The following is a 13,524-nucleotide window of genomic DNA, read 5'->3' on the forward strand; positions in this document are numbered from 1 at the left end:
ACCAATTGAGAAGGTGCCTGGTATGTTAACATAACATATTATGGTAAGAGTCATTCAAATAACTATAACACATAGTACATGCTATACGTTTACCAAACAATCTGTCACTCCTAATCGCTAAATCCCATGAAATCTTATACGTCTAGTCTCTTACGTGAATGAGCTAAATAATATTATTTGATATTTTACGGTAATGTGTTAATAATTTCTGCAATGAAGTGGCAACTTGTCCAGGGTGTACCCCGCCTTCTGCCCGATTGAAGCTGAGATAGGCTCCAGCGACCCCCCGCGACCCCAAAAGGGACAAGCGGTAGAAAATGGATGGATGTTAATAATTTCACACGTAAGTCGCTCCTGAGTATAAGTCGCACCCCCGACTATGAAAAAAACTGCGACTTACAGTCTGAAAAATACGGTAGTTGTTTTCTGTTTTGAAGTGAATAACTGTTATTTCTTTATGCATTGCTTTATTGTATTCTATTAATCCCACTGATCTTGTCTGATGTATTATCATTATTTGATTGAGAATAATCATAGCTTTACAATGTGAGATAAGTATAAATTACAATTTAAATGGATCAAAGAACATTCAACATCACTTTTACCTTTCCTGATGACTCTGAGCAGAAAGGGAGGAAAGGAGGGAGAGCAACACATATGCCACCTTTGTACTCAAGTTCTTTCTTAAATTCAATAGTGTTTTTCACTTTCTTTATCAAAACGCTAGCACTCGCAGCCTTATTTGGGACCAAGGTGGCTTATTTAGAAGTTGTACTCAATTAAAAAACAGCAGTGACACTGAGGCCATGTCCACACGAACACGGAGAGTCTCAAAAACACATATTTGGGGTTAAAACAATCTCCATTCACACAAGTGTAGTTTCAAAACTGTTTATGTCTACACACAAACACATACACCTGCTGCCTTGCACATTTTATCCAACCAGAAGCCTAAAAAAAAGCAGCAATAGCTGACTTGGTGGCATTACACCTCCTATTATGTTTATTTTGATATACTAGATGTACAATGACGTGTACATTATCTTTAAAACCAGCCTGCACATACACAGAGCCCTGGGAACATTATTAAAGAGCAAATGCATGCATGTGCTGCTGAAATCCAACACTCATAGAATTATAACATGTTCAGCACCATGGTGATGTATTACATGTGCAGTCAAGTGTACATTATTTCTAAAATCAGCACACACTAACGAGCCAAGGAAACCATCTTGCATGTTTAAGGGTATTATAAAGCATTTAATAATGCATATAGTGATATAGTACGTGTTTAATGAAGTGTATATTGTCTTTAACATCAGTACACACTACAAGGAGGACGCTACATTATGGTTTTTTTAGTTGCTGGGTCGCACCCGGCTCGATCTACAAAAATGCAAGCAAGACACGTAAGTTAACTTCATGATTCGTCGTTAAACAAGGACTAAAAACATAAGATAGTGTTGCACCTTTCTGATGACACAGAACAAAAAGTCTTGCTTGTCAAAGTTGTCCCATCAAGTGGAGGTTCAACAGCGATCATATCCAAAACAGCTGACTGTCATTAGTGTCGCATTTTTTATTAATGTTGAGTGAAAAGAGCAGCATGTTTACGTTCAGACATACAGTAAGTCATCTTATAGTGTGTTTAAAGGCAGCAAGGCAGTGTCATACCAAAGACTATAAAAATGGGACCCGTTTCCTCCCTGCTTGGCACTCAGCATCAAGGGTTGGAGTTGGGGGTTAAATCACCAAAATGATTCCCGGGCGCGGCGCCGCTGCTGCCCACTGCTCCCCAAGGGGATGGGTCAAATGCAGAGGACAAATTTCACCACATCTAGTGTGTGTGTGACAATCATTGGTACTTTAATCTTAATCTTGTTGAGCTTGGAAATGACAGCGCACAACCGTGACGTCATCACAAGTCTCCGTTTGTGCCGTATACACGCACACGCTAAGCGGAGAATTTTGGAACTCTAAACTTTGGCCAGCGTTTGCAAAAGTCTGCATTTTTAAAGACAAAAGTATGCGTCTGGGTGTGCACAATAGGCCTAAACGCAGAGATAAGTATGCGTTTATTAAGTATCTGTGTTTGTGTGGACATGGCCTGAGTCTTTGCTTGGGTACTTGATTACACCGAATGATAAAGACGAGTTTGTGACATGCAATGTTTGGTTGTATGATAACCTCTGCAACCTTTACTATCAAAAGAGACTTGTTGCCGCCTCTTTCACTAAAGAAAAATAGTATAGAGTAGCAAAACGTAACACAGTTTATAAACTTTTAAACGTTTATCTTTTTTTTTTATTTTACAGGCAAAGCAATCTGTCCATGTGAAATTAAACTATTTTACCTTTTTGGCAAGTATTCATGGTCAGCTTAAACAAGAAGCTGAACTGAACACACAGGCCTTCCTTGCGCCTCAGAACTTAGTCTGTGCGCATTCACGGCCTCACGGACAGCCGGGAATTATAGATTTCTTTGTAATATGCAAACTTTTCTCACTCCGGGGTTATAAAAAATCTGGGGAGAGCCTCAACAATGGGGCAGAAGAGCCACATATGCCGCGGGTTGCAGACCCCTGATCCTAGATCTTAGGTGTGGTTTAGCTCAAGGTCCGGAGGCCAGATGTGGCCTAGGAGAAGCTGGTAATGATGTGATAAGGCACTTTCTGGCTAAATTGGTTCTTTCAATTTTGGCAGACAAATGCACTGAATGCAATTGCATATCCTCTAAACTATATTACCGTATATTCATAGATTTTTCGGGGGTGTGACTTATACTTAGGAGCGACTTATGTGTGAAATTATTAACACATTAGCGTAAAATATCAATATAATAATGAATAAAAAATAATAGTAAAAATAATAATATTATTTAGCTCATTCACGTAAGAGACTAGACGTATAAGATTTCATGGGATTTAGCGATTAGGAGTGACAGATTGTTTGGTAAACGTATAGCATGTTCTATATGTTATAGTTATTTGAATGACTCTTACCATAATATGTTACGTTAACATACCAGGCATGTTCTCAGTTGGTTATTTATGCGTCATATAACGTACACTTATTCAGCCTGTTGTTCACTATTCTTTATTTATTTTAAATTGCCTTTCAAATGTCTATTCTTGGTGTTGGGTTTTATCATATACATTTCCCCCAAAAATGCGACTTATACTCCAGTGCGGCTTATATATGTTTATTTCCTTCTTTATTATGCATTTTCGGCCAGTGCGACTTATACTCCGAAAAATACGGTAGTCTTATCATGCAACAAAATATTGTAAGTATTTATTTTGGTTATCACAAATACATAAAACATCTGCTTGTCACCCTGACTTACGATTTTAAAGCAAGTTCTCCAACAATCTGTTGGTAAAAAATGCAATAATCAAACAATTGCCTGTGCAAACTCTGTACTAAGGCTATTACAGTATAAGTTTATTTTCATGTGTATTCACGGTCACAAGCAGCCATAATTATGATGTGGCCCTAAAAAAAAAATACAAGTTTGACACACCTGACCTGGAAGGTAAACATGAACAAGGAACATTTTTGCAAAACGTCTGATTGAAACCCGTATCACTGTAAAAATGTGGCGTACAAAACCCGAAGTACCACTGTAGTTTATTAATAAGGGAGATAATGGGGTCATGTTCCTGTTCACAGTTCCAATCATGTCTGAGACTCCACCGCTCCTCATTCATCTTCTGTAATTGCACTTCCTTTTAAAGACCATCATTTGGTTTTCCCTTACACATACATATGTATTAATCTTTGAGTATGGGTTTAGGTGAGAAAAGGTTGGAAAATAATGAACAACAATTTGACAAATTAAAGACGATATAACACCTAATCAAACTTCATCTGGATTCACACTTCAGAAAGGTCATGTGTGTTTACAGTGAGAGATTTTTGAAATGCCAAGCGCTGGCATTTTGATTTCTCAACATTATAAAGTTTGAAAAAAATTATCTAAAGTTTACATCTTCCCCGCTCGTGTCCTCAAATACCCGACTGAAAAAACAACCTACAGTAAGTGCTAAAACATCACTCACTGTTTGTGTCTCTCCACTTGTCTCAGGCCATCCTGGACGTGGTGGTCAACCTCCAGTTTAGTCTCATCGAGAAGCTCTGGCAAACATTCTGGCGTTACACTCCGCCCGACTCTGTAGAGGGCACCACTGTAACAGAAAACAGGTACCGACAAGTGGGAATGTAGTGCTGACTTCGTAGGTGTGGTGATTGCTACATGAATAAATGTGAAACCTACGTTTGAACCCGTTGTGCAGCAGCATAAGCGAGATCGAAGCCCGACTCCCACAGTCGCAGCTGCTGGCGCTGTGCCGGAACGAGGTGGTGCTCAAGTGGATGAGCACCTGCGACCATCTTATGTACCAGGCCCTTGTGGAGATCCTCATCCCGGATGTCCTGAGACCCATTCCCAGTGAGTCACTGATCCCCAACACGACTTACCTCTTCCTTGCCAAAGTCATCATTCATTATCGTCTTTCACTTCCCAGGTGCCTTGACTCAAGCCATTCGCAATTTTGCCAAAAGCCTGGAAAGTTGGCTCAATAATGCCATGAACGCAATCCCACAAAGGATGATCCAGTCCAAGGTGCAAAAGGAGAACTTTTTGTAACATGAAATAGTAACGTAATCAGAAAGGGGAAGCACGTGCGTCACCTATTTAGTGAGAAATGAACCAGGAAAAAGGTTGAAAGTAAGGTTAAAAAAACAAACAATAGATGAACGGAGCTATTCTAAGCTGCAGCGGGTGTAGGTGTCCATAATGCATTTAATGAAAGGTTTAAAAACGGTGTCTTCACGGTAGGGCTGCACAATTTTGAGAAAAAAAAAATTGTGTTTAATCTCTCCAAAATTGCAAGTGAATTTGCGATTTTTAGATTCCTTTCATAAAACTGTGAAAATAGCAAGTGAAGGAAGAAGACATGTTACTTTTAGACTGTCAATCAACATATTCTTGTCTCTAGGTGCCACACATTAGAACAATGTGCAATAATTGACCTAAAAACATATTTGCTTCTTTGAGACAGACTCGGAGCTTTTGTCTACATCATGCTCCTTAACTGTAGAAATAACTGATAGAAAAATTGTGTTTATAATGTAATGTCATCATAACATAATAATGTACGTAACCATTTAAAAAGATAAAAACTTTCATTTCTCATTACTGTAGAATTGTTTACAATTGGAAGGTAAATAACTTTGTTATATTTAATAAATAAACAAAATAAAATGGACCAACTTCATGTGATCACGGCATTCTCACTCGTTCGTCCTTGTTGATGGGCTCATTTTGCCCATCCAATTTTAAGCTGAAATATTTCCTTAATGGGATATTTGGCTTTATAATCATATTTTGCTCCTCTTAATTTTTGTTACTTTGTGGAACTTCTTACTGGCAAGTCGCGAGTCTCTGCACCCTGCTCTCCGCCCACCAAAACAAAGATTGTTAATGACTGAAAAGCGGGCTCACTGCGTTCAGTTAATTCTCTGTTAAATAAACATCGCTGAGGGCGCTGCACAAAGTGAGACCTCTTTCTCCCTGTTTGTAGCGGGAGACAAAAAAATGCGAGGCTTAACAATTGTGATTGGTGAACATGGCTCTCACTCAAGTGACGGTGGAGGAAAACAAACCTCAGCCTTTTTTTAATCACACTAATAAAACCTCAATGTCAATTAATCGTGCAGCCCTACTTCACAGTGATTTACAAGCAAGGGACCACCTTGAACACAAAATGCTGCCTTTCAAGGAGCTATCCCAAATGAATGTAAATACCAAGCATGTCTATTCACGGTCCTGATGGATTTTCACCTTTTGTAATGCATAAGAAACAATTCAGTATAAGTAAGTCACATGACTAGGGTCTCCTTTTCATAGGTTGCTGCTGTTAGTGCCTTTGCGCAAACACTCCGCAGATACACGTCTCTGAACCACCTGGCTCAGGCGGCCCGTGCAGTGTTGCAGAACACGTCGCAGATCAACCAGATGCTGAGCGACCTCAACCGCGTCGACTTCGCCAACGTGCAGGTTTGTGTCACGGCCACGCAAATTGGTTTCTCCGCCCAGAGCCGCGGTGACTTTAACGCTACTTCTTTCTGCGCCGAACAGGAGCAGGCGTCGTGGGTGTGCCAGTGCGAGGAAGGCATGGTTCAGCACTTGGAGCAGGACTTCAAGGCCACGCTACAGCAGCAAAGCTCTCTGGAGCAGTGGGCAGCCTGGCTGGATAACGTGGTCACTCAGGTGCTGAAGCCTTACGAGCAGCGGCCCAGCTTCCCAAAGGCGGCACGGCAGTTCCTACTCAAGTGGTCCTTTTACAGGTGGGTACCACCAAAACCACATCAATGTGTTGCAGGCCTTAAAGGGGAACTGCACGTTTTTGGAATTTTGCCTATAATTCACAATCTTGACGTAAGATAAGAACATATGTGCTTTTATGCATTCCAACTACCGTATTTTTCGGACTATAAGTCGCAGTTTTTTTCATAGTTTGGCCGGGGGTGCGACTTATACTCAGGAGCGACTTATGTGTGAAATTATTTACACATTACCGTAAAATATCAAATAATATTATTTAGCTCATTCACGTAAGAGACTAGACGTATAAGATTTCATGGGATTTAGCGATTAGGAGTGACAGATTGTTTGGTAAACATATAGCATGTTCTATATGTTATAGTTATTTGAATGACTCTTACCATAATATGTTACGTTAACATACCAGGCACCTTCTCAGTTGGTTATTTATGCCTCATATAACGTACACTTATTCAGCCTGTTGTTCACTATTCTTTATTTATTTTAAATTGCCTTTCAAATGTCTATTCTTGGTGTTGGGTTTTATCAAATAAATTTCCCCAAAACATCCGACTTATACATGTTTTTTTCCTTCTTTGTTATGCATTTTCGGCCGGTGCGACTTATACTCCGAAAAATACGGTAGTAAATAAATGTCATCTAAAGTCCGCTTACAATGGAGCCTGTGAGTCATTCTATTCTGCCTAGAAAGCGCTTTAAAAAACCATCCTAACACCTTTATATGCAAGCTGTACATATTTTTCTCATTTTAAGCATACGGCGGCACATTAATTTAAAAAACGCATTACAACATTGGCTTTTTCCTTCGACAACATCACTGATTACTACTAACTGCAGACTTCATGAGAAACAACAAACATAATAAAACATCACTCACTTACTAGGGCTGTGAATCTTTGGGTGTCCCACGATTCGATTCAATATCGATTCTTGGGGTCACGATTTGATTCAAAATAGATTTTTTTTCAATTCAATACGATTCAAAAACGATTTTTTCCTGATTCAAAACGATTTTCTATACATTCAATACATAGGATTTCAGCAGGATCTACCCCAGTCTGCTGACATGCAAACAGGGTAGTAGATTTTTGTAAAAAGCTTTTATAATTGTAAAGGACAATGTTTTATCAACTGATTGCAATAATGTAAATTTGTTTTAACCATTAAATGAACCGAAAATAATGGACACAGTGTGTTGTCAAGCTTATGAGATGCGATGCAAGTGTAAGCCACTGTGACACTATTGTTCTTTTTTTTTTTTTATAAATGTCTAATGATGTGAAAGAGGGATTTTTAATCACTGCTATGTTGAAATTGTAACTAATATTGATGCTGTTGTTGATAATATTCATTTTTGTTTCACTACTTTTGGTTTGTTCTGTGTCGTGTTTGTGTCTCCTCTCAATTGCTCTGTTTATTGCAGTTCTGAGTGTTGCTGGGTCGGGTTTGGTTTTGGAATTGGATTGCATTGTTATGGTATTGCTGTGTATTGTTTTGTTGGATTGGTTAAAAAAAATTAAAAAATTAAAAATAAAATTAAAAAAATATAATAAAAAATCTATTTTTTAAAAATGAGAATCGATTCTGAATCGCACAACGTGAGAATTGCGATTCGAATTCGAATCGATTTTTTTCCCACACCCCTATCACTCACTGTGCAAAGTCTGCTCTCACTGATAGGAAGTTCATATGTACCAGTTAAGATGAACGACTCAATCCTCACAAAGAAAAAATGGGGTGGAACCAAGCGTCTATTTGGGTCTTTCTCACCATTTCCGGGTCTAAGTTGGATGCCAAAGTTGACCAACATGTCGGATTACGTCCTCATCCTTCTACTATCAAGGTGAGAGGCATTATGATCTAGAATAAACTTTCACCAGCTCCAAGGCGAAAAAGCAGCTGATGATGTCAATATAGCAGCAACAAGCTAGTTAGCTCTCTGTGACAATGCGCCACTAAAAATGCATATAAACAATATCACTTACTTGGGTGATATTCAGGTCACAAAATGTAAATTGAGTATTGTTGGCACTTTTATTTAGAAGGCTTTATGGGCGGAATAGAGGACCTCCCATGAACTCCATTGTAAGCAGACTTTTATTGAAGAGTTAGATTGCATTAAAAAAGACATTTGTCTTCTTGTCCCTCACAATGATTGTGGCCAATAAGCAGAAATTTAAAAAAAAGTGCAGTTCCCCTTTAAGAATAAGCTTACTGTGAATTGTCTTTAGCTCTATGGTGATCCGGGACCTGACCCTGCGCAGCGCTGCCAGCTTCGGTTCTTTTCACCTGATCCGCCTGCTCTACGACGAGTACATGTTCTACCTGGTGGAGCACCGCGTGGCCCAAGCGACCGGAGAGACGCCCATTGGTGTCATGGGCGAGGTATTGTTACTACATACCTTTTTTTCGGATCTAGGTTCATTTCATTGGTGAACTCTGAAAACAATTTTTCTTTACATTGCCAGTTCGACAGCCTCAACAACCTGACGCTCTCCAACATGGATAAAGGTAGGTGCATCCTGCTTCCTTAAGTGCCGAGTTTGGTAGTGGGGACAAGAGCAGGAATATGAAAGAAGGGAAGCAGGAGTGAGAGGGGAGATGCAAAACAGTAGAAGCAAGAGTGTGGGCTGAAGGGAAGAAAAGAGCGAGAGTGGAATGAGGAACAGAAGAGAAGAAGGATTTGGATGGGAAAAGGGAATTGTTTTAACCTCACAAGGCATTGGCATACCCCTTGCTGGATGTGAACACGTAAAACCAAGAGCTAATGAGTAGAACAAAGGTTAAAGGGTACAACAGAGCAGTGGGGACACAAGTAGAACGAGGGATAAAGGGAGAAAAGAGAACAAGATAAACATGTGGAACTCCAAAAAATGGAATATAGTGCAAAGGTTAGTTAGGTGAAAGTAATATGACAGGCTCATTACATCCAACTCAAGATATTTCAAGCCTCATTTTGATGATTATGGCTTACAGCTTATGAAAACCTCGAATTGAAAATTTCTGATTTTCAAAAACTGTAAACCACGATCATCGAAATAACAAATACAAGCTTGACACATTTCACTTTATATGTAATGAGTTTATATCACATTAGTTTCACATTTGAAGTTGAAATGCAGAAATGAATGGACTTTTACACAAATTTCTATGTTTGTTTGTTTCATCTGTAAGAAAGCTGTTTTTTTTTGTTTTGTTTTTTTAGAGTTTCCGTTTTTTTAATTAGGGGTGTACAACAACTTCTTTATTAGAGTGCTATGTTTTGATGCGGATCATTCTATTCCGCCCCACAAGTCAAATGGCACCGCCCAGCCACATGGTAGGATGTCTGCACCGTATGAGCACAAGTCTATTTCATCAACTGTTTTTTCCCCTCCACCCGCAGATGAAACAAGCGGACTGGATAGCGATTTGGACGACGAGTCGGAAGAGTCAGGGGAGCCTCTTGCCAAACGCGAGAAGTCTGAACACGAGGTGATCCAAGTCATTCAGGTCGGCGGCCTCGACGACGGATCGCACCCCGTGGTGGGCGTGGTCCAGCCGGGCGTCCTCCACTCGCTGCCACTGCCCCCCCAAGACCACAGCGAGCACATCCTAACCCCCTCGGCCGGTACCCCGACCATACGCCACTGCAGCGCCACGGGCAACACCTACGCCTCGGTTTGATGGTGTGAGAGGGCGTGTCTGACCTTGTCTGGCTCCGCCACTTCTCTGTCAGCCTCCATGTTTACATCTCTTTTGTCTCTGTCTGCACTCTGGTCCACACGGTCCAGCCCGGGATATGGATACTGCGGCCAGGACGTGGTCACCTGTTGTAAGTCTTTGCTTTTAGCAGCGTCTGCTGGAGGAGGACAGTATGAAAGGCCTCTGCTGGTCTAGAATAACAGGGTTTAACAAATCCTCCAAACTACTGATGTCTCTGAGCTCACATGGCCCACTGTACATATTTACTGTACTTCTTAAATAGTATAACCCAAAAACTCATGGTGCTATCATTGTGTTGAATTAGATGCTGAACAAGAACTATTCTGGACGATTGTATGTAGCGGTTACGTACGCCATTCGACCAACCAGGATGGGGTGGTAGCCTTCGTATGGTAAATACGTCAAGCTTTTAGCCCCCAGTCAAACGGACCCCTTAAAGAATATGTGCGCTGCTACTCTTGTAAATAGGAGGACCCCGGCTGTACAAACCCACACCTTGGCCACTAGACTATTATGCACTCGGTACATAACGTTTGCCTTTGTCCACGTAATCGTGAAGAAATCAGCCTACTGGACATGTTCCCCTGTTTTTTGCAGTTTTCTGTCTCAATCAAATTTATTACATTTGCAAAGGACCAAAAAAAAAAAAAAAAAAAACCCAACGAGAGGCGGCTGAGGGTGAGCCAATAGCTGTTGTGCCATGTTGCGGAGCAAAAGGAATGTCAGGGATTTCATGTACCTCGGCTTTATCACAGTGCCTTATCCTTAAATAGGGATGTTCTCAGTGTCCCCCCCCCCTTCTTTTCTCTCTGCTTACTTTATTTGGTTTTGGGGCGCCCCGATCACAGGATAGGCTTGGATTTGGGCTGGCTCGTCGGTGTTTGGACCAAGGGATGCAGTCGCAGACACACTTGTTGCTTTTGTCGGGATCAGCACCGCTAAGCTTCTTACATCTCTCAATCTAGCAAGCACCTCCTTTCACTCCCGTGTCTCGTTCCTGCGACATGATCTGCTGCTCTGTGGCCTTTTCCTACCCATAGTCCTGCTTCTTTCTACTCTAAATACATTTTCTCCTGGTCTGTCTTTGCAGTACTATACCTCTTTTTACACTTTTACCCCTGTCCCTGCTGTCTCCAAATTTCGATCATACCTGTGTTTTAGTCCTCTGTCCTGCTCCTACTCCCCCCCCCCCCCCAAGGCGCCATTACTGTCTCTCGCTGTACTGTATTTCACTTTTCCACCAAAATGTCCCTACCCTGACTCCTCTTGCAATACTGTACCTCCTGTTCCCCCTTTAGTCCCCCTGCACTCCCACACTCTATTCAAACCCCCCCCCACTCTGCCGTGTTGAGGCCTTTTGTTGTGTACAAGCCTTTGTTTTGGGTGAAGTGTGTGTCGCTCTGCTCTATTTTTTTAAATGTGTGTGTGTTGTGCGAACACATCAGTCACCCTACCTCAAGCCAGTGGTGCCAGCCCCCTTTGACGCGTGCAGCACAGTCTGTCCAAACCCTATTGCACACACAAACTACACAACAAAAAACATTATTTTCTTCTTCTTCTTCTTTTTTTGGTCGCCTCCCCATCCTTCCCCACTTTGGTCATCTTTGTACAGTGGACCCAAAGTAGATATTTTCTGATATTCAAAGAGATATATAAATCTAGATATATATGTATAGAATCTATATATATAATGCTTCTACACTACATCTATGTGTTGCTTTCAATGGGTGTGATTGTTTCCAAGGTAGCTGATGTAAGTAGACTGAAAAAGGGTTTAAAAAAACAAACAAAAAAAAAACTACTGTACCATCTACACTTGAACTGTCAAACCCTTCTTACGTTGTGGACACTACTGAGATTATTCCTCCTAAATAGGATTTTTTTTTTTTTTTTTTTTTTAAATGGTCTGCACCATTTCCCTGCATTTTATTTATTGATATTTATTGTGTTTGGCTCCACATGCCCACGCCATACAGTCGGTGGTACTGTTAAGGAATGAAAAAGTGCAGCGCTACTGTACAGAAGGACCAGGTGTAACGCTTTTCTTTTTGTTTACATGCTCTACTGAGTTGGCCCCTTAAGGAGGTCAAGATATGTGTCAGAATGGACTGCACTGGATCTTTGCCTTATTCTTCAAAAAAAAAAAAAAAATCTGTTGATGAATCTTCAGAAAAGCGACGTGGATCTGCGTTGTGGTTTGTAATGTAAATCTCACCTCCCTTCTGTTGTATAAATCCACACAACACATAGATGGTAAACTTGTTATTTGTGCCTAATTATGGGGAAAAATGGCTTTGCTTTCTTCAAATCGTATGGATGTGCTTTGGGATCAAGTGCTTTCTGGTCTGTGCTGCTAGATTTTTTTATTTTATTTACTTTGATACACTATAGTGCCAGACAGTGATTTTTATTTCTGCTTCTTAAAAGCCTCACACAGGAGTGATGATAATGCTGCCGACACAACATGTTTTTTTTCTTGTCAGAGCCGTGTGTGCTAAGAGAATCTCTGAGCATAAAAAAAGTGCTTTTTTACAGCAGCTTCATTTGACCCATAGCAAGACTCCAGTGCCTTTTAACTCCCCCCTCCCTCCAAAACCCGGCTGACTTTTGGGTTTATGGCGTACTTCAGACAGACACGCTCCATTAGAGGCATTTTGTTGTAAGGACGGCAGCATGAAATTGATCCTGACTGGATTATTATTTATTATATCATGTGACAGATTACCCCTAAGGCTTCTTTTTAATTGTATAGAACCATCAATGAGTCATTTTGTTTCCAGGTTTGTTTCCCTATTCCTCATAATGATGCTGATTTTTCTTTATTTTTGTTTCTGAATGCTGTGATCCGTTTATTTTCATGTTTTATGATTTCAAGTGCCATTGGACAGTCTTAGTGAGTTGTGGCCATCTGTAGCACGCTCGAATGCAAGCACAAGCATTTTGGCAGTGACGTTTGGAGGCTTATTTTTGTTCATTTGAGACACAAATGTAAATATCCTGAACTTAAGGTTTATTTATTTGTCCTGATCATTTGATTTGGTTATTACCCCCATCCCCTGTCTTCTTTTGATCCTGTATAATATCTGATATAATATATACACACAGATTTCATGTCTTTCTTTCCGTGTGCCGTTTTTTCTCATATATATATACAGTAAATATATATCTTTTCAATATGGCGAGCGTGTAGGGTGATTTGTATCGTTGCATTTTGTATAAAAACAAGGACTTTTATATTTATAAAAGATGTTCCCATTTATTTAGTGTGTCGTATTGCTGACTATAGAAACTTTAAACAAAAAAAAGACACATGTAGTTCGTTTTTTCTGAATATTTCAGATCTCAGCTCAGGCTAGCTTCTTTTTAGTGGTTTTTTTGTTTGTTTTTGTGACTTTGTCTTTGCAGTAATAAACGTTTTCTTGTTCAACGCCTTGAGTCTCCTGTGTACAAAATCCACCTAAAACCAATCAT

General features: G+C 40.3%; 1 protein-coding gene across 2 annotated transcripts in view; it reads left to right on the plus strand.

Annotated features, from left to right (window-relative positions):
• rfx3 (regulatory factor X, 3 (influences HLA class II expression)) overlaps positions 1-13,484 on the plus strand; it is a 40,798-nt gene extending 27,314 nt beyond the window's left edge. For both annotated transcript variants that reach the window (XM_062032190.1, XM_062032191.1), the window contains exons 10-17: positions 4,087-4,202; positions 4,295-4,449; positions 4,526-4,623; positions 5,911-6,060; positions 6,142-6,350; positions 8,580-8,733; positions 8,817-8,859; positions 9,734-13,484. In XM_062032190.1, the coding sequence (XP_061888174.1) occupies positions 4,087-4,202; positions 4,295-4,449; positions 4,526-4,623; positions 5,911-6,060; positions 6,142-6,350; positions 8,580-8,733; positions 8,817-8,859; positions 9,734-10,014 (1,206 nt within the window). In that variant the 3' untranslated portion in view covers positions 10,015-13,484. The remainder of the gene's footprint in view (positions 1-4,086; positions 4,203-4,294; positions 4,450-4,525; positions 4,624-5,910; positions 6,061-6,141; positions 6,351-8,579; positions 8,734-8,816; positions 8,860-9,733) is intronic.
• The last annotated feature ends 40 nt before the right edge of the window (positions 13,485-13,524 follow it).

Source organism: Entelurus aequoreus, linkage group LG21, assembly GCF_033978785.1.
Source record: "Entelurus aequoreus isolate RoL-2023_Sb linkage group LG21, RoL_Eaeq_v1.1, whole genome shotgun sequence".
Classification (NCBI taxonomy): domain Eukaryota; kingdom Metazoa; phylum Chordata; class Actinopteri; order Syngnathiformes; family Syngnathidae; genus Entelurus; species Entelurus aequoreus.